The sequence below is a fragment of the Strix aluco genome, chromosome 21 (assembly GCF_031877795.1).
Source record: "Strix aluco isolate bStrAlu1 chromosome 21, bStrAlu1.hap1, whole genome shotgun sequence".
In the NCBI taxonomy this organism is placed as follows: Eukaryota; Metazoa; Chordata; class Aves; order Strigiformes; family Strigidae; genus Strix; species Strix aluco.
The window spans coordinates 1564658-1590956 of NC_133951.1; the positions used below are offsets into that span (position 1 = coordinate 1564658).

Sequence of the window (26299 nt, forward strand, 5' to 3'; positions counted from 1 at the left end):
TTCCAGGTGTTCTCTAGGATAGCTTACTAAAAGCAAATGTAGCAACTTTAGCAAATAAGAATTCCTTATGGACCTCATGTTTAAGCTCCACTAGCAGGGAATGCTGTAATAATGTCACCAAAGCGCTGGTGCTGAAGAAAAGGAGCTTGTGTGTAAAAAAAAAAAAAAAAAAGCAGGTGGTTTGATAATGCTTAGATAAATTTTTATGAAATGTAATGAATAAATATATAATTAGTATTTTGCATTATTTGCAAAGACATTTGAATAGTTGGTTTAATAAAGTCAGGGCCGATATTGAGAAGCAGATTGTTAACAGCAGGTAGAGGGGAGGAACCTTTGGATGTCGCGGAGAGTTTAAAGGACTGTACTCACCTATTAATGGGGACTTGGACTCCCACAGAATGAGAAAGATTCAGGCTTTTGAACTACATACATTTCTGTTGATCTCGTTCAGTTGTGCACTTGAATCTAATCAAATGCATCATTTCTTAACGCTACTACTCGTTAAAGCACTGCCTTTTTCTTACATTGTGGGTAAACGTCTCATCTGTCAGAGAGGCATCGCTGCCTGAGTCGTGTACATCTCATGGCTGTGTGAATTGTGTAGCTTTTCTTAAATAGCTTATGGCCACAGATGACTCTGACACGGTGGTGCTCTCCTTCCGGGGCAAGGAATGCATTCTGCAGAGATCATAGACATGGCCAGAACCTACTGAAAGGGGATTTTGAATTTGCTTCCCAGTTCTGTCACAAATTCTGGTGTAGCTTGGCTTCAGTCATTTAGTCCTTCTCTGTCTCCAGCTCTCCATTGACAAAATGGAGATACTTCCCTGTTCTCCTGCCTTTGTCCAAATGTGCATGAATGTTGAGTGAGTTGGGAAAATGTCCTTCAGGTTTGTACAAAGATTAAGCAATTGGACCCGAACCCTGGTTGGGATTGCTAATACCCCACGTAGTATCAATAAAGGAATTTTTAATTTTAATGAAAATACAAGTTTGCTTTCAGTATCATCTGTTTTGACAAGGATTAGGGTGCTGAAGTTTTTATTATCTTTTTACAGCTGCTGCGAGTCCTTTGCATATGTTAGCAACTCATGCATCTGCATCGGCATCTCTTCCAACAAAGCGCCAGAACGGAGACCAGTCAGAACAGCAGGAACTCAAACGTATCAAAACAGAAGATGGAGAGAGCATAGTCATAGCTGTTAACGTGGACACCCCATCTGTGGCAGTGAGTGATAAAGGCAGCCAGAACTAGAAACTTAGGGGAGTTTTCTTTTTTTTTAAAAAAAAATAAACTCCATGGTGCCAAAAGGAGACACTTAAGTATAACACCTAAAATGTTGGAACATGTTCTCACGCAGTGGGGAAAGGGGCCCTGTGATCAGACTTCAACTTTCAGCACTGAAAAAAACCCAACACAGGTGGCCTTAAAACTTGGTAATTTAAAGTCAAACTGCAAAACATCTTGTTCCAGAGGCTGTGACCCCCGCTCCTCCCTGCCCCCTACCGAACTGTGCACACTGAGAAATACAGTGTTGGGGAGGGCTGCAGCTTTAAAAAAATCTTTATCAGATTATTTTAAGGACTGAGTATCTCAGTGTAACGGCAGCATGATAAGCGCTTAGTGTGAACTGGTTTCAAACGATTGTATATTCCTTAAAGGGAACAGAGGCAAGGAGCCATTTCCTACATCTTGGCAGCTAGCCTTTCATAATGACCTACCCGATGCAGTTGTTGGTAGATATGCAGTATTTTGTTGTTCACATGTGGAATTAGAAATTTTTGAGGTGTATTTTCATTTCTTTGCAAAATAATGGGGTCTTTGACATTTCAAATCACTCCATTTCTACTCCGGAAACTTTGGAATCACACAATACTTTTCATGTGAAATTTTGTTTGGTAAAAAACTGAATGTAGGGGTTTTTTAACCAATGGAATGATTTACTTTTGTCTGTCCTGTTAAAGTTCAGATAAAGCTACTTTATTACATCTGCAAATTTTCATATTTTAGCAGTTGCCTGATAAATTTAATCAAATTTTATTACCATGTGTAGTGATCAAATGCTTCTTTGGGCTTGCATGTAACTGATTAGAAATTACAATGTAAATGAGCCGTTAACTGACGTAAAGAACTGCTATGAATTTGACCAGAGCTGCACTTACCTGTTTCTCTTTCTGCTACCTTTTGCTGTTTGTTACTTTGTGTTGACTTTGACTGTCCCTGGCATATTTTTCCAGTCTAAAGTAAAACAAGAGTCTCGCTTAATATTGTGTATGTTTAAGATAACAGACTGTTCTTCATTTAGAAAGATGAAATTCTTTATCACAAGTCCTTTTAAAAAGAGTAAAATTATCTTGTCAGAGGTATATTCGATATTTTTAAGCTTAAGCACCCATCAGTAGAAATTAATCTGACCAGTTTCTCCGTAACACTTTTGATGTCATACACTGACCTTTTGGGGTCTCCATTAAGAGTAGCTGTTGTGGTTTTCTAACAGTGGCTACCATATTATTATAATAATTTTTTTTTTAAGTGTGTGTTCTGCAGTTGAACATTTTAAAATGTATTGGTAATTTCTCACTTTAATTGTGGTAATAGATTCCACTTTACATTTCAAAATTAAATTTGAACGTAAGGCTGCTGTTCAGTCTTTAATTCACATAATGTCTTATTTCCTCATGCAGTAAGGTGAGTGAAAGCTAGATAGTTGGCTTAATTTGAATCTGATTTTTGTCATTTTCTGTAATAGTGATGCATTATTTATATTTCCTTTCCTGCTATGAAAGGAAAAACTGTATTTTCATGATGGACTGAACAGTTTGGAGTGGTTTATTTAGGCAGCTTTTGGGAACTATTTACCTAAAGACCAAATATGAGAAATCTGTACAAGTTTTGTGTTCATCCACAAAATGGAACTGTTACAATGTCTCTGCAGATAATACATATTAAAAAACTATAAAAAAACCAAACTCTACACAAGCTGAATTTATAACAGGCATTTAAAAAAAAGCATAACCTGAAAAGAAACATTTCTGTAAAATTGCAAGATTTTGTTTAGAGGTTTTAAAAATAAAAAAGTAAAGTTTTAACATACTTTTTTTAAGAAAAAAAATCCAGTACTAGTAATTTAATTTGGTGTTGAATGAATTGACTAGAATGTGGTTTATTTTCAGAAGTGAGAATCTGTTCACAACTAGGGCTAGGTGAATAATAGTGTATAAGATTTTTTAAATAAAATTAAATTTTATTCAGCAAATCAACTAAGTTGAAATTACTCAACAAGTGTGTTTGAAATATTTATGTATATTTTGGGGTGATTAATCCGATTTATGTTGGCAGTGCCACAGGAACGGTATCAGACCAAACAAGCCAAGGTGATCCTTACTATCAGTTAACGGTAGGCAAGCGGTACGTGGTGTCCTCCTGGGTAGAGGGGGAGATGAGAATATGGCCTGGCTCCTGTAACCTTGTGGTGTTTTACACTTTTTGGTGCGTGTGGAATTTGGCACAAGAACACGTCTTCGTTCAGATGGATAAACCTTTGAAAAAGCTGTGTGCGATGTGAGAAAACTGCTTACGTTCTTACATAAAAATAACATCTGCTTATCCGTGCTTTTGGGGATGCTGAAGAATGCTCATACAGGATAATCCCCAGTGCTTTTGTCTAATGCAGACTTCTACGTCTTACGTGTCAGGCCTTACTAAATTGAGTCGTCGGACTGCTGAAACAAAAACTGTTCCCTGGTTTGTCTACGTATTTATGTGCTTCCCACTATTAATACAGCGATGGGTACCGCAGAGTAGCAGAGGCTGAGTGAGACTCCTGTCACACTGCTGCTGCTGAGGGGATGCTCGTGACCTTTCTTAAGTTGGGCTTACGTGCCGGTCATCCTGGCCTCCTGTGGTCAGTGTCATCTTTCTTTTGCAAAGGAGAATCTCTTCAGGTGATGCATGTATGTAGAGATTTGACCTCTCTTTAGGAATTGATGTTCCCTTTCCAGTTACCTTTTGTGTTTTATGATGCATGGTATTATTTCCTTTTGTGCTCCTTCCAGGCTGCCTGTTCAGTGTTCTTTGTGTTAAGAGTCAGCTTTTGTGTAATCTTTAACTTTGAAAAAGACTCAGAATTCTGACCTGTGGAAGACCTAAGTGTGCATTTGCTTCTAGTGATGGAAGTGTTCGTCTCCACTGCTGGTGAGTTCTGTCCTCCTTGCAAGACATCCCTCTCCCTGACCTTATGCCCGCTTTGGTTTTGATCCCGCTGCGTGTGGCAGTGGCCCCACGTCCCCGCGGGTTTGGGAAGGCGGCAGCTTTCTCCTGGTCTCCTGGCAGGGGGATATTCTTGCCTTTGGACACCGCAGTTCTGCCTTCGTGCTGCAGCTGTAGGGTATCGTGTGATCCAGCAAAGCGACACCGAGTCTTCAACACGGAGAGGGGACTGGGGAGGGAGTGGGGGGAAAGGCTAATTCTTTTTGCTCCGTGTGGTTAGTCTCGGTTCTGAGCTGCTACCTCCCCCCTGCCCACATTGCAGCGCGCTTACCACAGCGGTAGCAGTCTTTATTATGCCATTTTAATTGTGCTGATTAAGGTAAATACCTGTACCGTGCTAATGCCAAAAGCTACCTGCAAAAGCACTTCTGCTTCATAAACTGCTTCACAGTACAGATTGCCGTGCAGGAGGCAAAACTGGAAAGTCTTTGCCTTTACTTGCATGATTGTTACCATACAGGTTCATTTTAAAATGTTGCTTTTTAGAATCGCTACATCCAAAAGCGGAACTTGGAAGTTCCAGTGATCTATGTGCAGATCTGTGTTTTGTGTCTTGATTTAATTGTCCCCAAAAGGTAAATTTTGAGTGGTTGATAGTCATCAATACAGGTTGGGTTGTGATTTTGTATAGTTGTGATTTTATATATATATACGTGTCTGTGTGAGAGAGATTTATCTAAAATAGTATTTTTATATATACATCTCATTTACACTGAATTGAGTTGCTTTCTACTAACCCAGTTGACCCCTTTCTGCACACACGTCTTAACTACATAGTTTAACATTCTTGCCAAGAATCCTGCACTCTAGTGACACACAATTAATTGCTAAAGGGAATGTCTGAAGTTAGTGCCTGGGTTGCTTTTAACCAGGTTGTCCTTGATCTTATTTGTGGACTCACAGATGAAAACAAGTTTTATTTCTGTTTCTACTTGTTTTCTTTCCCAACTATTAATAATCAAGCTAGACTGAATTATTTTCTGCATGTATCAGAGGCTCATTCCTCTAGAAGTTGTGTTAGCATTTGGGGCTGATTTCAGGTACGTAGCCAGGGATTTGCATTAGTGCAGTGATTTGACTTCAAAAAGCATTGGCCACAAATGTGTTGATAGCACATGCTGCCATGGTAACAGATGATTATTTTTTTAAAAAAGTTTAATGAGATGTGCGCTTACTGGAATAATTTTCATTAATGTTGGTTTGGTTTCTGATCCTCTTTTTATGCGTTAGTTATGTTCTTGTTTCTCATCAGAGTCGGGGAAATGCTTCTGTCTGAAGTACTTGAAAAACTTACTAGGATGCTGGGTCAGGTTTTCATGTCAATACTTTGAAGAAATGTTGGGGAGAAATCAAAGGGCTGTGAAACTACTGTCAAGGGCTGGAATATTGGAAGCTGAAAGAGCGTAACCTATTCCTTTAACAAAAAGAATGGACTATTTTGTGAAATTCCACAGAATCTCTTACAGACCAGAACAAACAGAGTCATTGGCTTGTTTAAACAAATACAACCTTTGGGGAAGAAGGAGAAAAAACTGCAGTAAAATGGGGGCATTGAGATGGCTTAGTAAGAAAGAGGTGGATTCACTAGCGTGGGACTCCAGCACGAGGGACTGTCTGAAGCGGACGTTGTTCTGTAGCCTTTGTCCTTGGGTCAGCAGCGCCTGCTGCAGCTTCTGGCCTCCAGCTGTAAGAACTGGTCTTGTGTCTCGCGTCCTCTAACCTTACTGGTTCATCTTTTATTTGCTGCTTTGATGTGAATACCTGAAGGTTCTGGAAGAAATACTTGTTTCCGAAAGAAATGGCTCCTGCTGGCAAATACTTGGAATTACCGTTGAATTTATTGCACTGGCTGATCTTTTAGTTCTCCTTTCAGGATTCTGAGCTGTGAAACAGGTGCTATGGAAAGAGACAGCAAAAGTGGGAGAGAAGGTGTTTGGTTATTTTTAAATACAAAAGAAATTAATAATCTGTAAATAGCTGATGCTGGTGGAAATACATTGTTTTTCAGGAATAGTCACGTTTTAGACTTACTCTGCAAATCGTGCCCTTTCCTCACCGATGAACAGTCTGCACCACTGGCCTGTGTCCTCCCAGTCCGTGGGGTGCTCTGAGCGGGGCTGTCTCCCGAGGCCACGTGTTTCTAGCTGGGAGTTAAGACACTGTACTTAAAGGAGTAAATGCTGTTGGACCTCTGGACTGTAATACTCATCCTAAGCTAACAACTTGACATTTTGAAATCTACTTAATCCTCTTCTGTCACATAGACTTCTGACAGCTTGCCTTGCCCCCTTTAACTCTGCAGCCTCCTGTAGAGCCGGGGGGTGTCTGGTGGTCTGGTCCTTGGCAGCTTTGCCTGCAGCGAAGCGTCTGCCCCTCCCTGGGGATGGCGGTTCGGTGCTGCCCTGCGCAGGGCGTCACGCTGCTGCCGTGACCCCCCCCAGCCTGTGCTGCTGCCACTTCACCCTGCGCCGCGGCATCGGGGAAGTCAGCGTGGTGGAGATGGGGTCTACCTCATACTTAAAGCACTATTTATTTTCCAAAAAAGTGACCAAAATACTATTCCACTTGATTGTAGATGTATGCTTATCCTCTGTCCTGCTTAATGCAAATTTTGGTTACATTTACCTACATAATGCAGTACAGCAGACAGTCATGTGGTGAAGTGCTGGGAGGGCAGCCTGCAGCAAACACTGGGGGGGGAAGATCATTCTTTTACCTAATTTTCAATCCCTGTAAAATAGCCTGTGTACTTGGAGAGGATTTGCAAGAAGGAGGAATTTGATATTAATGATGTTTAGGTATGTATTAAGGGATTCCATCGTTAGCACAGCATTGCTGTCAGCCCGGGCAGTTAGTCTTCTTGTCCTTCTTGCTGTCACACTTGAAGAGATGTTTAGGGGAGGTTTTACAAGTTCAGCAGAGTTTTAATCAACCAAGAAATACGGTCATAATCTCTCTGGTCACCTATAGGGTAACTTTAACGGGAGGGCAGGGGGACGGTGCATCAGCGGATTAAGGTATGTAAAACCTTCAAAGCACTGAGCAGAAGGCTTAATGTTTTAGTTAAAGCAGTTTCCTTGCTATTTAAAGTGAGTGCAGCTGCCTGGATCATAAACAGCTTACAGCCACACCAGGGAGAGGATTTAAATCATCCTTGGAGAAGGGTTTGTGATGCTTCCCTGTGCATGCCCTTCTCCGGGGAGAGGGCAGTTCCCAGCGGGTCGTTCTGCTCAGACAGCTGCTAAAAGGTAAGAAGCGTCAGCACAGCAGCTGCGGCCAGCGGGGTGACCACAAACTGGTTTGCACTGGAAGTTGGACTTGTCTGGGTATAAATCCTCACCTACGCATCCCCTTCCTGTACTTCTGTCCTCAGTTTCCAGGGCAGCATGATTCAGCTTCTGTCCTTCAACAGCCACCACTGTTTACTCAGTTACATATTTATTCCCCAAAACCTACAGCACCAGGAACTTCGGCTGTGATCATCAGTGAATACAGCAAAATTAGTCACTTTTATTGAAAAGAAATAACATATTACAAATAAGTGTGCAAAACAATTTGTGATTAAATACACATAAAAGCAACATGCAACCTTGACATCAAAATCTGCGTAGAAGTTAGTCCTTAGTATGTTATGTGACACTAAAAGAAACTTGTCAAAGTTAGAGAGTTTGCAGCTAAACAATCTTAGAGTGAACGGGCATGTCAGATTTGAAGCATCTGTGAAATTAAGTTTCAGAAGAGCAAGACTTCCCTCCCCCGGCATTCAGTGCTGTGAGCGGAGCTTGTGTCTATTCCAGTTCCTGGTTTAGTCTCTTGTGCCTCAGGTCAGCAGTGAACGTTCATTGCCAGATCATCATTTCAGGAAAGAGGTTACCAGTCAGTCGGTTTAGTCTAACCTACCTGTCCCTAGGCCAACAGTATTTAGTATGCAACATCTCAAATAAAAAATAAAAAAGTCTGCAAGTTTAAAGCCATTGCTGAGCCGTACGCTGGGTGCCACCTGGCTCCCAGGGTGGCTGCCAGACCTGGACTGGCTCTTGCGCTGCAGGAGGACTCACCTCGACAGAGCCCGGAGCTCTGAGGGCCCTGGGGGCTGGCCCCACGCCCCGAGGGGACGTTAGGTGGCTCAGCCAGGGCCCAGCAGCCTCCAGCTCCTCCCTCCAGTTTGGCACCTGGACAGCTGGTGCTGAGCACTGGCCTGACCATGGGACTGTCCCCCCCAGCCCAGAGGATGAGCATGGTCCAAGCTCCAGGTGCCTGCAGCTGCTTGTCCCCTCTCCTCCGTGGCTGTGCAGGGGGGCTGGGGAAGGCAGCACTCCTGCTCCCAGCCCCGCAGCTCCAGGTTTATGTGAGCATGATCCGGAGTGGTCCCCCCATTCCCAGCCATCCAGTGGATGTAAAGCGATGCCTAAAGGCGTCTGTTTTCACACCCCTTTTTCTAAGGCCAGTTGTACACACGTACAGCCTCCCGCAGATCTCCCCATGTGGCAGGCACTCGTGTTTAATCTAAAGTCATTTCACAGTTTAAGAGAAACCCAATAGGCACAAGCTTGTTGAAAGCCACATCTTGAAAACTGGAGTTGATGACCATAACCCAAAGAGATTTTAATGATGAATATTTGCAAAAATGAGAATAAACATATGTAGTCCACTACTTCAGAGCTCGTTGTGATCATGTTGGGCCAGGCTTCTCCATGAGATCTGCTGAACTTCTTGATCAGTATTGGACATTCATACACTGTCCTTCCAAAGACCTGGAAGAGTCAAGGCAAGACTTTGACGCTTGCACTCCCCTCACCTCAGTCAAAGCTTGTCGTCCGTCATTTCTAGAAACTGAGCATAGACATCCCTTGAGCATTCCCCTTTTTGGTTGAATAAGAACTTGTAGTAGCTGCCATCTGCGCATATTGCTGAAACAAAAACAGACAGGGTCAGTTCAGCTGCTCAGAGGTGCTGTTCTCTCCCTTCGGGCTCACAGAACGGAACACGAGGTGCTCTGGAGGAACCTGAGGCCGCTCGCTCCTCGTGCCCTGGCAGCGCCACGCCGGCTTCCTCCTCCCACGCCCCCTTTGATGGCAGCCACAGCTCCATCCTCGGTTGCCAGGGACCAGCACCCCCTCCTGCTCCCAGCCCAGGCGAGCCACTGTTACTCACCTATGACAGCGTTTGGCTCTGTTCCAAAGGCACAAATGCACGGAGAGCCTGAGGGAACCTGAAATTTGGAAAAACTCCATTTGGAACTGAAGTATTTGGGGAGAAAGCTGGCAGAAGCCAAACTGCAAGAGAGGAGGGGAAAAAAAAAAAAGTAACAACTTAGTAATGTGTTGACAAGAGTTGATTTAGAACTGCTGGCGTGTTTGAACAAGGCCCAGGGTTACACTAACTGCTATTTTTGATTGGCTTTGTATTTTTTTTTTTCTGCTATGCATCAGGTAATATGTACAACTCCCCTTCTAGAGAAGGAAGGGGGACCCTACAGCTACCTTTCTGGCTTTATGTTTTATGTGACTGCAAAAATTGGCAAAAGGATTTTTAGTAGAGATTGTTTTATGTGAACTATCCACAAAGTACACTCACGCTAAGATAGCCACTAAAATCACACCCTGACCTGCTGGAATTCTGCAGCTCTGCAGAGGACAGCACAAACATGGCAGTTGCTGGATAGTCCTAAATCTACAACTCTGCTCACACACAGCAGATGAATTTTACCCCCTCCAGTAGTGCCAGTATTCACTACTGCTTTATCAAAAGCAGTGTTTTAAACTCTATTAAAAGGTCAAGCCCCCCCCCCAGCCCCCCTAAAGGCTCCAGAAAGGCTCAAACCCTACCTTGATTGCTTATTTCTTTTGGGGTCTTCTGCAGCAAAAATATGTACTGTGCCGTGGTCGCTGGACACGCAGATGAGGGAAGCATCCTGGTTGAAGTTAATACTGTAGAGAATACAGAGAGCTGCAGCATTTCCACTGGCATCCCCCCTCTGGCGTGCACCATTCTGCTGCCGCAGGGGCCTGGGGCGCCCGTGCCGAGGTGGCAGCAGCCGCGCTCCTGCCGGAGCAGGGACAGCCCGGGCAGGGGGCGCACACACCCTCGGAACCCGGCAGCTGGTTTCTCAGGACCAGCGCTGCAGCAGGCTGCCCCGACAGCTCCTCAGCATGGGCCATTCTGCCACTTCTGCTGAAGAAACGGCACAATCCCTGCTCCGAGGAGTAGGCAGGTATTGGATTAAGACCTGCCATGCTCCTGATGGTGCCTGGTAGAAGAGGGGGAGCTTCCCTGCTCCTGGGAGTGCTTCCAGCAGTGGATTAGAGCCAAACTTCTGCCTTGGGGTTTTCACAGGCAGCACAGCACTGTGCTGGAATAAACCTCCCCTCGCCCCCAGGGGCTGGTCCTGGGAACCATCGGACTGCACTGCTGCAGTCCCTGCACTGCTCCGCTGCAGTCCCCGTGTTGCAGCACAAGGTCGCAGCAGCCCCCCAGCTCCCGCCCGTTCCGAGCAGAGGAGCGGGCCCAGGCCCAGGCCCAGACACGGTTTTTGTGCCGGGTCTCGCCGCCCTGGGAAGCGGCCCTGGAGAGTTCTGCCTTGCGCCCGTGGCAGCACCACTGGCTGCTGCTCTCTGACGATGACTCTGGCGCCGGTTACCAGGCGGCCTCAGCACCACAGTACCCGTAAGATGACAAAGCAGAAGCAATTAAACATACCAGTATATATTGGCTGCCTGTGATCCTCTTCGTAGCTCCTGGATTAAATGCCCTGATGAAGTATCAAATATTCTTATGAGGGTCCCCTTGAAAAGGAATTGAGTGTTACATTAGGAAAGCAGAAGGCTCTTCATCTGTGAATGCATCCTAAAAATTGTACCTGACCAGCACACCCCCCACACACCCCATTGGGTTTTTCATCTCAGTAGATTTGAGAGAACCTCTCTCAATTTTTGGGAAGAATATTGATTTCCCCCACACCATCACCACAGTGTTATAAAGCTTTGGTATACAATCTTGTTAGTTACTCAACTGAAGATTCTTCCAAGTTATGTTCTGGCATGAGTCTGCAAACATTAAGAGCAGACTGGTGTACAGCCTCTCGTGCCCGGGTGCTGTGAATCACTTCCATCGTGCTCCCCACAGCCACTGTACTCTCTTTGGAGTGCTACTGTGCAATTTTTTTTCCACTAAGTATGATCAGACTGGGGCTGGTCTTGCCTTACAATTAGTTCAGTTGATGTAATCCAGAGGAATTACCACATGCTCATTATCTGTATTGGTCCAAATCTATGAGACCCCAGAGTGAGTGAGGTTGCAGACACAATACCACACTGGAAAACTGTACTTCACTGAAAATAAACTAAGCTTGACACCAGAGATGCAAAACATGTCCATGGATCCCAAATGAAGCAATCAACAATTCAGCAGCTGGTTCATTTGATGAGTGGGTAACATGGTCACCTACAGCTCACGTTATACACCTGGTTAAGATGCATCTCCCCAGTAAATAACAGAACCCAGCAGAGAAAGATTTGGATAAATGTCAGCTTAGTTTTGATTTAAGACACAAGCTTGGGATGTTTGCTTGCAATATGCTCAGTATGGCACTTTGCCCATACTCCTATTTCAGTTTGAAAATGCTGTTTAAACTTTTTCTCTACACAAAAAAAGGAATGTCTTAATACAAATTCAGCAGATTATTATTCTATTTAGTAGTGGCATTAGCAGTTTTAAGAGCTTTGTTTAGAAGACAGATAGTAATTAAGCTTAGTTAAGAGACACTGGCTGCATTTTCTTTTTTTAAGGTTTTTGAGCTATAGGCTGGGCAGTAGAAACTATTCTAAGCAGAGATCCATTGCATTGATTTACCTTGTCTCTGAGAAACTCGTTGAGTGGAAGAAGGTAGCGAGTTCCCCACTTGCGCAGGTGGGTGGGGACGGTGCCCCTCTGCCTTGGGTCCCTTTGGGCACCCTCGGGAGATGCAGCTCCTGGGAGATGCAGCTCCGGGGGAGAAGGCAGAGCAGGGACACGCTCTGCATTCCTGTACGCCTCTCGGCGTCAGCCCAGTCCGGGGGGATTCAGGCTGTGCTGCAACTTCAGGTTTTTGTCACTGTACTGCGTTCTTTAGCCCTATGTGACATATGACTGCACACAATTTGGTAAATATTCCAAGAATCATTTTTATAATTTACACTCTGTATGAAAACATCTGTGGTGTGTGTATGGGAAAAACAGAGGCAGCACAGCTCCCTCCTGGTCTGTAACGGAAGGTAAGCCAGAGCAGAACTACATCCTCCAGTATGACAGACCTATTTGCAAGTTTTTCTTTAGCCAGTGGTTTTAAAGTGAATTTAAGCAGAAACTAACAAAGGTGAAGAAATGCAAATAAGCTTTTCCCCTGCCCTTTATTTTTAAAATGAATAGTATTTATTCAAGAGCACAGGAAACATGAACTACTTGGGCCAGATCTCATTCAAACCTCACCGAGGAGTCACTGCTACAGTTGGCTAAGAGAGAAACGCTGCCTCAGGCACAGCCTTTGGATTGCTGTTTGGATGTCCTAAGGGAGCAGTAAAGATAAAGACTGAGAATGACTATTGCAATGACAAATGGTCCAGTTTGTTATTTCTGTGTCTTTCCTACAAAAGGATGCAGCTTTCTGTTTTAGGAGGAGTTACTCCACTAGAACACATAGTAAACCAGAGGTAGGAGATTATTCTTACTTTTTCTGATGCTGTTGCAATTCTTGTTCCCTGCAGGTTTAAAGCTATACAGCTCAAGACTCCCTCGTGAGCCGGGATGTCTACAGGAGGCTTTTCTGTATTAGCGAGATCCACTATCTGCACATGGCCAGTATGTGTTCCAGGAAATGCAAGAAGAGAATTATTACTATTTGGACAAAGGACACAGAGACCTAAAAGACAAAAAAAAGAGAAGGAAGAATAACTGTGTAGTTCCCATAACCTAATAAAGTTTTCAAACATAAGTTTCTAAAATATCCATAACTTCAGAATGAACACACACATAGTAAATCAGAATTTAATTTTAAGGACTACAGCGGTATCCCAAAACATGATCCATCCCTAAGTGCAGAGCACAGAGAAGCAGGGGAGTAGCATAATTTTAACTTGCTCTCATCACTGTCTTTCAGAGTAATCTGGTTGTGGTTATCCAAAATCTGGATGTTTTCAGAGACCAGCTCCATCAGTCTGTTACAGCAAAGCTATTTAAAAAAAAATGTGAAGTCTCCTTAACAGCTCAAAAAGGGTAAGAGTTTGTAACAGGTGATATTTTAATTTCTCCTCTGTCAGTAAAACTGATTATTATTAATTCATGTTTGAACTTTGTTCTTATGGCACTTGCACTTTTTTCTTCATAACTTTTTGCAGAGCACTGAAGGTAAATCACATCTGTCCCAGGTGTTCTGCTGACACCAAGTAACCTCCTGCAAACGCAGTCCCCAGCTGCAGAGCACCGGGTGGGTATCACAGGGAGCACCACTCCTGGAAGTGAGCGAGCATCTGCGTGCCGAGTGTGCCTTTGGGCTGTGCTGCCGGGAGCGCAGCCACCAGTTCCGCGTTTGCTTCTAGCGGGCTTGAAAACCTCTGGAGATGGGGCCTCTGAGCCCATGTAACCTCCTGGTGGAGAAAACATCTTCCTGACGTCCAAGCTGATCCTCCTTATGCATCAAGCACAGCCAACACCCCTTGTTCTACCATCTGGCACTACTGAGAAGAGTTTGGCTCCATCGTTTCTGTAACTGTCCCTCAAGTAGCTGTAAGTGCTGGCTGCTGCTCACCCTTCAGTCTCCCTTTTGCACGAGTAAACGGCCCAACTCCAGCCTCCCTGTGGAGGCCGTGGGGCCCTGACCGGCTCCACCGTGGGGCACAAGCTGTGCCCAGAGACAGATGCTCACGCAGCTGCCGCTACAGCCCTCCAGTTCTAGACCCTCCCTTACACACCTAGTCTTAAGTGTGCCGCTGACACGGGACTATGCTCATCCATCTCTTCACCCTCATGGCTCTCCTTCCAGAGGAACCTCCCTTTTCCAATAAAGCCTACTGCAACAAAACCATCTCCTTAGGTCAAACCCAAACCTCACCCCTCCCACGCCCACCCGGCACCTAGAGCCGACATCACCACACTACACAGTACTTGGCCTGTGGCGCTACTGCTCGGCTGGGTTCAGGGTACCTTCTGCTCATCTCAGCAAAAGACAAAGGCACACCTTGCTATTTAAAAAGAACAGTACCAGTTGGCTAATTAGACTCTGACACTGTAGAGAATAGTTTGCTAGACAGTTCTGGCTCTATTAGAAAAGAGGAGTGATGCACTTTCTAACAGTTTGTGTTTAAGCTTTCATCACAAAATACATCAAGTTTACAGGTTCTTTACAGAAGAAAGCAAATAGCTCTTACTGAAATCAAATCTGTAACTTAACAGGAGTACATAAAAAGTTTTTCTGTGCCAAGTATTAATACATTTTAATAACCATTTTATAAACACAAAAGCATCTCCAAAGGGCACAACTATTGTGCAGTAAGTAAATGGTTTAATGAGTTACTAAAGAAACTGATTCAGGCAGCTAAAGATAAATAGCAAGTCAAGAACAGAATAAACTTGTGTCCATTCCCCAACCCACATACACAACTAACCTTTAGGGTTGTAGCAGGTTTCAAAGACGTGCAACTGGTGGGGATTGTGTGTAAATGTGAAAACTTTAATCATCGAGTCCAAGACTACCACAATTCTGAAACAGAGAAGAAGTTCCCGTGATGTGGGGTGGGTAGAACAGGGACACAGATACCAATTCAGACCTGCAAAGGCTTTCAGCTGATTTAATGGCTGTATGCTTTCTGCCCCCCACAACACTCACAGCCTTACAAAAAGCCACACAGCTATGAGCCTGCAAAGCACTTTTATCCAAAGCTGTGACAGCAGAACCCCTCCACCCACACGTACACAGACTCCAGCTGTTAACAGCTGCTCTTGCTCTAGAGATCTTCACACTCCTCCATACCTAGAAAAAGAGTCAGCAGTAGCCACAAGTACATTTCCCTACATTAGGGGCCAGAAAGTCTCACAGGATTTTCACCAAGGTTTCAGATACCAGTGTACTTGAGCTGTGATCCGTTAACCCCTAATGCTTGCCCCCAGAAGCCTGTTTCACCTTTAATTGCTAGTGTTAAAGCAGGATCTTTTTCTTTCTACAAACAGTGTACAAAGCCAAGCTGTGTGTTTCGAACACGTTGGTTTTACCCACCGATCTCTTCGCAGCTTAACTGCTTTGACTTCTGTAGAAAACTCTATCTCGATGACAGTCTTCTTCTTCAGGTCATCCCAGATCATTACTAGAAGAGTGCAGAGATTGCATTAGATCATCAAGGCATATCTGAAGATCCACACTGCCTCCTTTACAACAGCTTCTAGTCTCTGGGAGGGCTAATCAAGAGGTGCATCCAAGAGTGAAGCAGTTACAGACCGGCATCCGGCTAACCAGAAGGTATTTAGCTACTACACATCAACCCACTCTTTCATGCTATGACTCATGCAGGTAGGACAATAAAAATACATTTTTCTAAAGACAATTTGTTTTGCTCTGAGGGTTATCAAAGAAATAAGGCAGCAGTCAAACAGAGCAGCCAGTTTTCCTACAAAGCTTGCCAACGGGGGCCCTTCCTCCCCTCAGGTTGCTGAGCCCTAGAGTCTCTTTGCAAAGGGAACAGTGAGAAGGACAGACTGTCAGCAGGTCTCGGGGACTGGTCGCTGCAGGTAACTGCCTGGTAACACTGCAACAGCAGCGATGTACCTCATCTCACCACACTGACTTAAACCTGCTGCAACACCCCCTCCATCCAGCCTTCAGAACACCAGAGCCCAGCTCAAGGCATTTGGTTTGGGAGTTCCTTGGGCAGTTTCACACAGATAGCAAGGTGAACACTGACACGATCTATTCCACGAGACTCACCTTTGTTAGGTGGGTACTTGGGCTTTTTTCCTCCACCTACTAGTGCTAAATAGTTGCAACGAAACAACATTTCGACATGGCCAACACCACCTTCTAGAAATTCTGAAAGACAAATTATTTTATTTAAAAGCGTCAGAACCTGTTAAAATGCCATCTAATTTTTAACCACTGTTACAAGAAAAGCTCACGTTATCTAGTGCTTCTCTCAGGCACCTGAGAAGAACAGTATCTTCCTACCCCGGCTGACCTTAAAAAAACCAGAGAATCCTCTAAGAGTGGGGGTGACGGACAAGAAGTCCTGACTAAAAGGGTGGGGGTGTTTTGGTTTGTTTTTTTTTGTTGTTGGGTTTGGTTTTTTTGTTTCGGGTTTCTGTTTGATTTTTTTGGTGCTTGTTTAAGATTAGGATTCTCAACAAAGTTGCTTTATTTTTCAAAGCAATGAAGATCACCACTGTTGTTTTCACGCAGTTGAGACAGGCCTCATTTTCATATATAGACAATCACAGCAAGGTTTCAAAGTTACACTAAAACATGCTGCATGAGAGAAGATGAAACAGTATCATCATGGCAGCTTGATCATTTCTATTATACAGTGGGTTTGTAAATATGTTTAGAAAGCCTGTCCAGTTAGCTCAGATTCATTCCCCTCACACACACACACACACTTCAAGCCTGGTGTTGCTCTGTTACACTAATGCCATGCATTTTAAAAAGTACCAACAGTATTCACTGGTCATGAACCTTTTTATTTGCAAGGGGATTTGTCTTTAAAGACTTGGTGGATTTGAGGAAAGAAGGCAAAATGCACATATATGTAACTGGACTAGAACCTCCAGTGCTGTTCTCAGGGCAAACCCGAGGCTGACAGAATAGGTAAGAAGTGCAGCCCAGCTCCAGCCCATCTCTACTCAGTGATGCAGGAAACACTGAAAGCAAAATGGATCAGCTGGTGCAGTTTCTCATTTATAGTGCATGGAAAAGGGTTTTTTTCTTTTTAAGAATCTCATCTGCAGAGGAAGCAGAATAAGATGCCATGCTTATGGTGCAAGTGGAGGAGCACAATACCAACCAGGGGATTTTATAATAAAAGAATTTTTCCATTTGATGACATTTGAGTGGGGGCTTGGCTTTGTTTCATAGCCTAGAGGGATGCCTGGCATTCTACTGGGGAGACAGAACCAAACTGTCAGGAGGAGAGGCCATAACTGTGGCCTTCAAGGTAGATGAGAAGAGTTAAAAACACCCTTCCACTTTAAAAGACTGTCCAATAACTCCACACACTGGCAGGTTGCAACAGGAAAGGTAGATGAAACTAGTAAACCATTTCAAAGCCAGAGGAGAAGTTGAAATTTCAGAAGGACTCCAGAGACCTACTGTCAGCAATTGGGATGGGAGAAAACCACAAAAGTGTCTGAGGAGCTGGGAGGAAGCACTACAATGGAAAGATATAAACATGCATGAAGAGTAGGAGAAGGGATTCAGCTAGACATCGAGAAGCACTGCAGTGTCTCTGGATGAGGAATCTATGGTGGGACTTGACTACACACACTGAAGGTGGATGCCTGGAAAGATGTTCACACTGGAACAGTAAGTAAAGCCTTGGATTTCATGCAAGTCCTTGTGGTTTATTCAACAACACTTCTGACTGCCGAGTTTCCTTCCTGAACACTTGTATTTGGACACTACCCCCTTCTGCACCAGGTCCTCCTCTTAGCTCCATTAAAGCATTTAAAGCATGACAGCACATTTTGTTATGAAGAGGTATTATCACTGTGACAAAAAGTTAAAATATTTACAAATTATAACCTTGGACAATTTCAGAACATGCAATGTGTTCTGAATCTATGTTAGAACAGACACTTTAATCATTATCTTTACAGTTCTAACAGGTGATGCTGCAATGGGAACTTCACGGAACTCCTGGATATAAGAGAGACAAGCCAGGGCATAACAGTTAAGACTTGGTTTCATACTGGGTTATAGAAATCAATCAAATAGTCCCAGTTGGAGCTTGTCTATCTTAGGTGGGTTTAAATACACATGAAAGATGAACAAGATTTCTCTGTGTGCCTGTGCAGCCAGTACAGTCTGACCTCTCCAAATCCACAGGGGAAAGGCAGTCTGACTCATAAGAAACATTTCACAATTGGAGTCCTGGAAGTATGTCCAGAGCTGCTGGCAGGGAGAGTTTTGACAAGGATTTTGACAACAGGATTTTGACCTGAATTCTGATCCTTTTAGCACACTATCACAGATGACCGTCCCAAGATATGTTGCTTATGGAAGAATTCAGCATTAAGAACAGAAAAGAGTTTGTCAGCTTTGGCCACATGAACAGTGATTGAAATCTCTTACAGAACTAAAAAGTGAGAGCACACCTGGTTTCATAAGAATTGCTATTTTAAATATATTTTTCCTCTTATTAAATCATTTCTATCACCACAGGCTGGAAGTGCAGGGAAACCTGTTTAGCACATCAGCTTTCTTTGTCTATTTAGGGTTAGAATCACATGGCCAGGTTTGATTATCCCTTATTTTGACTCAGTTATGTTTGCTTTCTGATAAAAAGCCCCACTACCTGTTAATATTGCTCATTTAGTAATTTCTATTAAGACATGATGCTAGGTTTACCACCTTAAGATACTCCCAAATTTTTAAGCATACAGAGAATATGGAATTTAGAGTATTAGAAGTCTGAGCTCACAGTGCTCTTGCAAGCAATACTCTAAGCAAGTACAAGAAATGTTACGTTCAGATCTCCAGTAAAACAGCAGTAGTTTTATGGCTGTACTAGATCACCCAGGTTACTGCATAGGAACAGAAGAACTTCTGATGGTACGTAATATCACTGCATCGAGTAACCCTTCTCCCACTTGTGAATAACCAGGCAAGTTATCTCCTATTCAGGACTACAAACACTAGCAACAGCTAACACAATTCAGCTTCTGCAAGAAGGTGAGACACATTCATCATCAGCCAGCTTTATGCAAATTAATAGCATATAAACATCTGACCAGGCAGTGGTTTAAGTGAGAGGGGCCCTTTGGGACCAGCGTGGACTTCCTTTCTTGAGGCTTTATTCAAAGCCTTCCAGTGATGGAATGGTGAAAGCTAAGCAAGAATCTTACAGAAAAAAAAACGTGGAGGCCAAGCTTCCAACACAGAACCAGCACGGTATAGTAAGTAAGCATTTTACCTTGTTTCTCTTTTTCTTTGAGTGGATCTGCATTATAAACTCGGAATCCATTTTCCATTCCGCATGCAAAGCATCCTGTGGTAAAAAGCACATATATATACACATATATAGTAATTGCGAGATTCACTTGAGAACTAAGCAAGAGCCAGAGTATTAAGAGAGCATTACTCCATAACAGCATTGTTAAATCCACGCTGAAGACCACTTGCAGGCTTTGTTAGTGTTTGCAAGTGAAAACCGTTTAGAGGAGTTGTCCTCTATGCTGGCCTCCACTGAAAGTGGGCAGTTCTCAGTATTCTTTTTAGACAGGTGAGAAAACAATGGAAGGAAAGGAGAGCAATTCCCAACCCATCTGTATCCTTGATGGCCCAACAGTCATTATGAAGCAAAACCCCTCCTTTCTTATGAGATCCAAATTTACACTGCGATTACGACGGTATGAAGTACGATCCGTTGTTCATGTTTCCACAGAAGACAGCCTCTCAAACATCGCTTTTAAGAAGGCTCTAATGAAAGATGCCAATAATTACATGCCAATATCTTAAATCTAAACCAGGGAATGACTAGAAGCCAGATTAAAATACTGTGGAAAGTTATTTTAGTTACTTTTACGTACAGAATTATGCATGTGCCTTTTTAGTGGAATCCTTCAAACTACTGTTTTATTCACTAATGGGTGAATGCAGTTACTAACAGAGAAATGCTAGTGTGAAGTTAGAGCAATTACAAGTCATTAAGAAGCAGCTACTGTCGCTAGAGGCAGACTGACAGAAGATTAGTTGCTACACAATTTATGTGCACTGTATCAAAAACCCAGTTAAGATCTTCAAGGTACTGGAACAGAGATATTCAAATTAGTCTGGTTTTATTCTTATGCACTGCAATGGCTGCAACGATTTGAACTTCCCAAGTAAAAATTGAGGAGGTATGTCTAAATGCACCCCTTCCCCAAACTCAGAACCCAAAAATCACAGGGTGGGTGGGGGAAGAAGGGAAGGAAGCTCACAGCCAGGTGACCTCCTGCACACAAGACGGGACTGGTTTGCTGTGGAGCCTCGGCTCAGAAGCTGGCTGAAGGACTCAGACTGCAAGAGCCTGTTTCAGGTACTCCTGGCATTAAAGGTCACGAACAGCCAGCAATGGTCCTCACAACACAGGCAACTAACCATCTTTGTGGCTTGCATACTATTAGCTTAATATAAGCTCAATTTAAAAAATTGCATATGCTCACTGAAGACCAAGTGAGCAACATTCAATACTGCCCATATCTTGACACAGGTTAAGATATCAGAAGAAATAATATAATTGGTGATTTTTTTTTTATAAACACAGAACAAAAATCAATGTTCTTGCATAACAATACAAAAACATAACATAAACTTGATCTTGACAACAGTATTAGTTTAAAAACTCCACAACTTGGGAAAAATAATACAGCCAATTTGAGATTCCTTTTTAATACTTCAAGAGTTTCACTCCAAGTAGGACCACTTTAAAAAAAAAAAAACAAAAACAAACAACCCACAACAAAAAAACAAACAACCAAACACCCACCCACCCCCCAAACAACCAAAGCCCAACAGCAACAAAAAAAAGGCATCACACACACCCTCTGCTTTACAGCCCAGTCTCTTAGGAGGTGTGGGGGTGTGTGTTTGGCAGCATCCTTAGGGTTGCCATTCACTGAACTCACACATACAAAAGATTACTACAAGATCCATCTCTGCACCCTTCAATGTAGAAAGGAAATAAATTAACCCTCTTATTCTACATGTGGTCACTAACAGCAGTCGCAGACCCAATACACCAGACTGTTCTAACAGTACGACAGTTACGCAGAGAAGCACACAATCACAGAATCATCTAGGTTGGAAAGGACCTTGAAGATCATCTAGTCCAACTGTTAAGCGCATGCGCCCAACGTGGGGCTAAACAGTGAAGAAAACAAAACACACAGAAAACCTACTCCCCCCAACCTAAAAAACTCACAGGCACAACTTCACCCTGTCCAAGATTTTGTGATAAATTAAGTGAAAAAAATTCTTGTTTACATAGGTAAACATACTTAGAGAGTGGTTAACAGGAATATAATAATTATAGAAAGATTAGTAAACACTGAAACAGATGCTTTTAAATTAACTATATTCATTTTACCTCCTCCCTTCTCAGTGCATCATGCTTTAGTTTGCTCTGGCAGTCGAATACGTAAGAGCACGCTGCACTGAAGTCACAGCACTAATAAGCTGCCACCTCGTGCAGGATACTTTACTGGGATAACTAGAAAGCAAATTAGATGGAAACATCTCGCTCTACACAAACCAATACTGGACAGGATGAGAACTAATTTGTTTCTGGTAGCTGTAGTGTGTATCCATATAATTATTTTTCCAGTGACAGTTTTATAACACGATATTGTATTTCCAGGAGAGGGATGCTGGAACTGTTCTATAGTAAAAGAGCACTGTAAAGTTCTACTTTTAAAGTTAATATCAGCAGCTTATAACAAACCCAAACGGAGCATTCCTAATGCAATAAAATGCAGATATTACATTTCCTGTAGCACCACTACAGCTCTTCTGCAGGGCTAACCTCGTGACTAAGACGTGGGCTGCTTTTAATATCTTGGGAATATCTACATTTTTAACTGGAGACAATACACCAGAGCTGAGGGAATGTAAGTAATGGTGATATTCCCCACACAGTCCATCATTACTGACAGAGATACGAAGGTCTCAGTCATGGCAACCCCCAAGCCAAACAAGAGAAAAAAAACATACAGAAGATTACTGCTACTCATTCAACTCCAGGTTACAGGAACAGCTTTGGAGCTCAGTGTTTCCCCATCTGACTGATCCCAGCATTTACCAGTGGGATCACAAACTCGACAGCTACAGCTTGTAAGCTTTTATGTAATGTGAGAGATGGAGAGGGGCTGCCAGAATAGGGAATTGCTGCAATAATAGATACACTTCCTTCCACAGGAAGTTCACATCTCATTTTAAGAAGGGACAGACATGGTGTCAAAAGAGCCACTGTCAGAAGACAACTCAGATACTTTAAAAAACAAATTATTAAAGAATTATTACCCTAACCCACAGCTGTGCTTGTTCCTACAGTAAAAGTACTATATGCCAACACTCCCAGTGAGGCCAGTGAGGTTTTTTTGTTTTTCTAAAACCAAAGAAAAAGGAAGGGTTAAATTAGTAACTATCCTAGAAGATGCCACAACCTGAAGGAGGAGGCATGCTGACATAAAGAAATCTGCAGCCTTTAGGACCCAAGATCCAAAAATTGCAACAGTGAAGCCTAGGGAAGTGACGATGACAGGCGCAGTTCCTAGCACATTAGTTTTCCTTGCCACAGCAAATTTTGTCTAAAGCGGTAAGAGAGAGCACAGAATCCTACTAACACTTACGGGGTCCTACGGCTAAGCATTTCAGTCCACTAAAGGAGATCAAATGAATAAGACAAGTGTTCCAACACCAAAACAAGTCCACACCTCAGTTTCCAAACTAGCTTTAGACTACAACAATGACAAAAGAAAAACTTGTCAGCAATTTACACATATACTTTCTGGTATGGTAATTTATTATGTTTTGTCTGTTCAGTTCTGTAAAGCACTTTAATGTCCTTCTGAAAGCATTAGAAAAGTGCCTGAAATCAGGAGTATACCGGCTTGAAATTAAGAACCTGAAGTCAGAATATTCTGGTTTAAAACAACTGAAAACACCTTGCAATATGGGCCTTCCTTTTTTGGGGGTTACACGGTTTCTTTAATTTTTAATTTAAAAAGTGGCAAAGGCACACAATATAAAAATATAGTATCACTCAAAACAGAGTAAGGGAAGCACACTTCAGAAAAACTGCAGATGCTATCTTTATCACTTGTCAGTCATGGAAGTTAAGGCTTGGAGAGCATTATTAGATCATTCCTCCCATCTTCCCATCGTTATGGGATTGGCTAGTCTTAAATTACTAAGAAATTAGGTTATTGTGACAATATACGCAGACACGCACACTACTAAGCTTCAGCACTCGACTGACTCATATTTCTATTTTTGGTAGAAGCAATAAGGAAGAAGTGAGCTTTTCCTCTTACCTACTCTTCTTTGAGCAGCCAAAGAATCACCTATCCTTTAACACTATAAAAAGCCCCTAAACTAGTAAAAAGTTAGCATGCTGCTACCTATAGCTCAAAAGTCATCATTCATCAGCAGGACGAGCTCCAGGAGCCTGCAAATGAAAGCCAAACATGTTTTTTTCTTCAAGTTTTCTGCTGTTATTAATTGGCTGGCCAGGCTAGGTAGGATGGAACTTGATATTGTCAGCTCACAGATTCCCAAGACAAATTCCTTAACGTACTTTGGATGCGATATTATTCAAAAGCATTTATTTTGCATTTACTGCTACAGAATTTAAGGAAGCCTTTACAACAAAGAACAAGTTTTACATGCTAAAATGGTGTTATAAAGGCATTCTACAGTAAAAGAGAAACTTAACTTCTTACACAGTTCTCTCTATAACTCAGCTTCATCACAGGCCAAGCATCAAATATTACCATTTCATGCCAGACCCCTGCAGGTTTGAAATGAAGCCCATCCTCACAAATCTCTTTTTCCATCTCTGTTGCAAATGAAAGATGAAAACAAGTGCAGAGTTGCTGAAAAACAGACTATTCTATTGTTTTCAAGTCAACAGGAGAACGTGATGACAGCTACCAAGATGCTCACTTCATTAATGGCTTGATACACTACTGACAAAATGTCATCAGAGACATTAAGACTAAAATCACCAGCATCATTCGTGTTTACACCTGACTTCAACAGCATCACCAACAGGTCTACAATGACAGAAGCTGCAAGACTGTCTTGGGCAAGAGTATTATTTGTTAAGACAAAAAGATGTTACAAAATTATGACCTTCTATTCCTTATTCCACAAAAAGGACACTTACTCATAAGACTGGTGCTATTTTTATATTGCAAAAACAAGTGAAGGCATATTGTACCCCTTTTCTAGAAAAGGCTTTCTTCCCCTTTCTAACAAAGAAAAAAAATAAACCAAGCATACCGTGAAGTCCATGTATCTGCACTTGTCTGCCAGTACTATTAGTAGTACTGACTATTAGTACTACTACTATTAGTAGTCTTAACCATCATTTTTAAAATACAAAACAGGCAAAAAGAAAAAAAAGTTACACCACTAACTCTGAATGCAAAGTCCTTATGCTGGGAAAGGGACGTTTTGTGAGTTACCTTTTCAGTAATGCAGTTTCATAAGAACATCCTTTAAGCCCAGGTTTTAAGGCAGACTTACCCAACTACACAAGGGAAGCTAGCCAGTTTTAAGCAGCACAACTCGCCATCTGAGAGGCAGATGCGTTTGAAGATGCACGTTAAACACGAGTGTTGTTCCTCCTCTCCCCCCACTCCACCCAACCAACTCTCTCCGAAGTGCCTGGCTACACACACTAGCACACCAGAGCTGAGGCAGGGAAGGGTGGAGCGATGCCCCCGCACACCCAGGCTGCCCGGCGGTTTAACGCCGGAGCTCCGGCCCCCACAGCCCCTACAACGACCGGACCCCCCGGGGCAGCCTGTCAGCCGCAGCGGGGGCGACCAGCAGACACGCAGCGAGGGACACCGCGCCCTGCCCGCCCGCCCGCCGCCGCCGGGGGACGGGACAGGCCCGCAGGCCCCGGGCAGCCCGCCCGCCCGCGGCCGAGGCCGCCCACGCCGGGTCCCGGTTACTCACGGCTGCCGGGAACCGCGGCAGGCCCAGACCCAGCGCGGGCGCCGCACCCCCCGCACCGGCTCCGGGCGGTTACCTCCGCCGGGCTCCCAGCCGCCACCCCTCTGCCGGCACAAACCGGCTCCCCAGGGCCGGGCCCGCGAGAGAGGAGCCCCCGGGTCGGGCGGGGCCCACTCCCCTCACGGCGCCGCGCCCCGCAGCGCTCTCCCCCCCCACACACCCCTGGCCCAGTCCCGCCACCTCACCGTGGTCCTGGTTGAAGCCGGCGTAGAGCAGCCCGTTGCCGTGCGGGTTGGCCGGGAGCAGGTTCATGGCTCTGGCCTGTTCGCGTCCGCCCGCCGCCCTTTAAACCATGGCGGCGCCCGTCCGCCCGCCTCAGCCCCGCCGCGGGAGCCCGCCCGAACCGAACCGAGCCGAGCCGCGCCGCGGCGGACAGGCCGGCCGCTGCTTCCGACCCCGGCAGGCAGCGCCGCCGAGCGCAGAGGCCATCCACCCGCCAGGGCCAGGAGCGCCGAGCGATCGAGCGGCACCGCCCCACGCCTCTGCGGGCGGCCGGGGAATGGCGGCGGGTGCGCCCGGCTCCGAGGAGCGGACCGGGCCCTGGGCGGGAGAAAGAGGATCTGCTCTAGCTCCATGCGTCTCTGAGGAAGAGGGGTTTTCTCGGGGGGCTGCGTGTGGGGGAGGATATGCCCCGGGGGTCGCGCAGGCACAGGGCCTGGGGTCTGCTCCTCCCCGCGGGGGTGGGAGCCCGCGCTTCGCGGGGACGCTTCACCCCCTCGCACCAGCGCAGGCCTGGCCGTCCTGTGGGGATTCCCGCTTCCTCCCAGCGGCATCACCCCGGGCTTCTCGCCAAGGCCAAAATGATGGCCCTGGGGCGGGCGGGGGTGACCCAGGGCCGGTAAAGCGCGAGCTGCCAGCTGGTGCGAGCCCAGGGGCAGCACAGGACATGAGAGTACAGCCCCTGGGCCCCCTCCCAGCTCTGAGGGACCGGTTAGTAGAAAGGTCGCACATAAAGGGCATACTGAGTATCAAACTAGTAAGAACAGAAGAAAGAATAATCTAAAATCAGGCATCCCCTAATTTGACAAAAAAAACCAAAAAACAAACCCAAACACCACCACCAAAAAAAA

At 44.4% G+C, this 26299-nt stretch overlaps 2 protein-coding genes and 1 long non-coding RNA gene across 6 annotated transcripts in view; 2 read left to right on the top strand and 1 right to left on the bottom strand.

The window, feature by feature from the left end:
- The window catches only part of FOXK2 (forkhead box K2), a 49069-nt gene extending 45805 nt beyond the window's left edge, over positions 1-3264 (top strand). For 2 of the 3 annotated variants that reach the window (XM_074846971.1, XM_074846972.1), the window contains exon 9: positions 1062-3264. In XM_074846971.1, the coding sequence (XP_074703072.1) occupies positions 1062-1258 (197 nt within the window). In that variant the 3' untranslated portion in view covers positions 1259-3264. The remainder of the gene's footprint in view (positions 1-1061) is intronic. The other variant, XR_012625942.1, reaches the window with a different exon arrangement.
- A 5589-nt stretch (positions 3265-8853) lies between these two features.
- On the bottom strand, positions 8854-25628 carry WDR45B (WD repeat domain 45B). 2 transcript variants are annotated; one of them, XM_074846974.1, is made up of 10 exons: positions 25415-25628; positions 19420-19494; positions 16224-16325; positions 15519-15606; positions 14911-15005; positions 12979-13169; positions 10973-11058; positions 10102-10203; positions 9428-9485; positions 8854-9183 (listed from the first exon to the last, which is right to left on the bottom strand). In XM_074846974.1, exons 1-9 carry the CDS (start codon positions 25479-25481, stop codon positions 9428-9430), a joined length of 864 nt encoding a protein of 287 aa, XP_074703075.1. In that variant the 5' UTR covers positions 25482-25628; the 3' UTR covers positions 8854-9183. The 2 variants fall into 2 exon arrangements, with proteins under 2 accessions (XP_074703075.1, XP_074703074.1); XM_074846973.1 differs by having other exon boundaries at positions 9428-9549.
- On the top strand, positions 13021-14904 carry LOC141932832 (uncharacterized). Its single transcript, XR_012625945.1, has 3 exons — positions 13021-13108; positions 13407-13522; positions 13645-14904. It is a non-coding gene; the product is annotated as an uncharacterized LOC141932832 (long non-coding RNA).
- Positions 25629-26299: the final 671 nt, after the last annotated feature.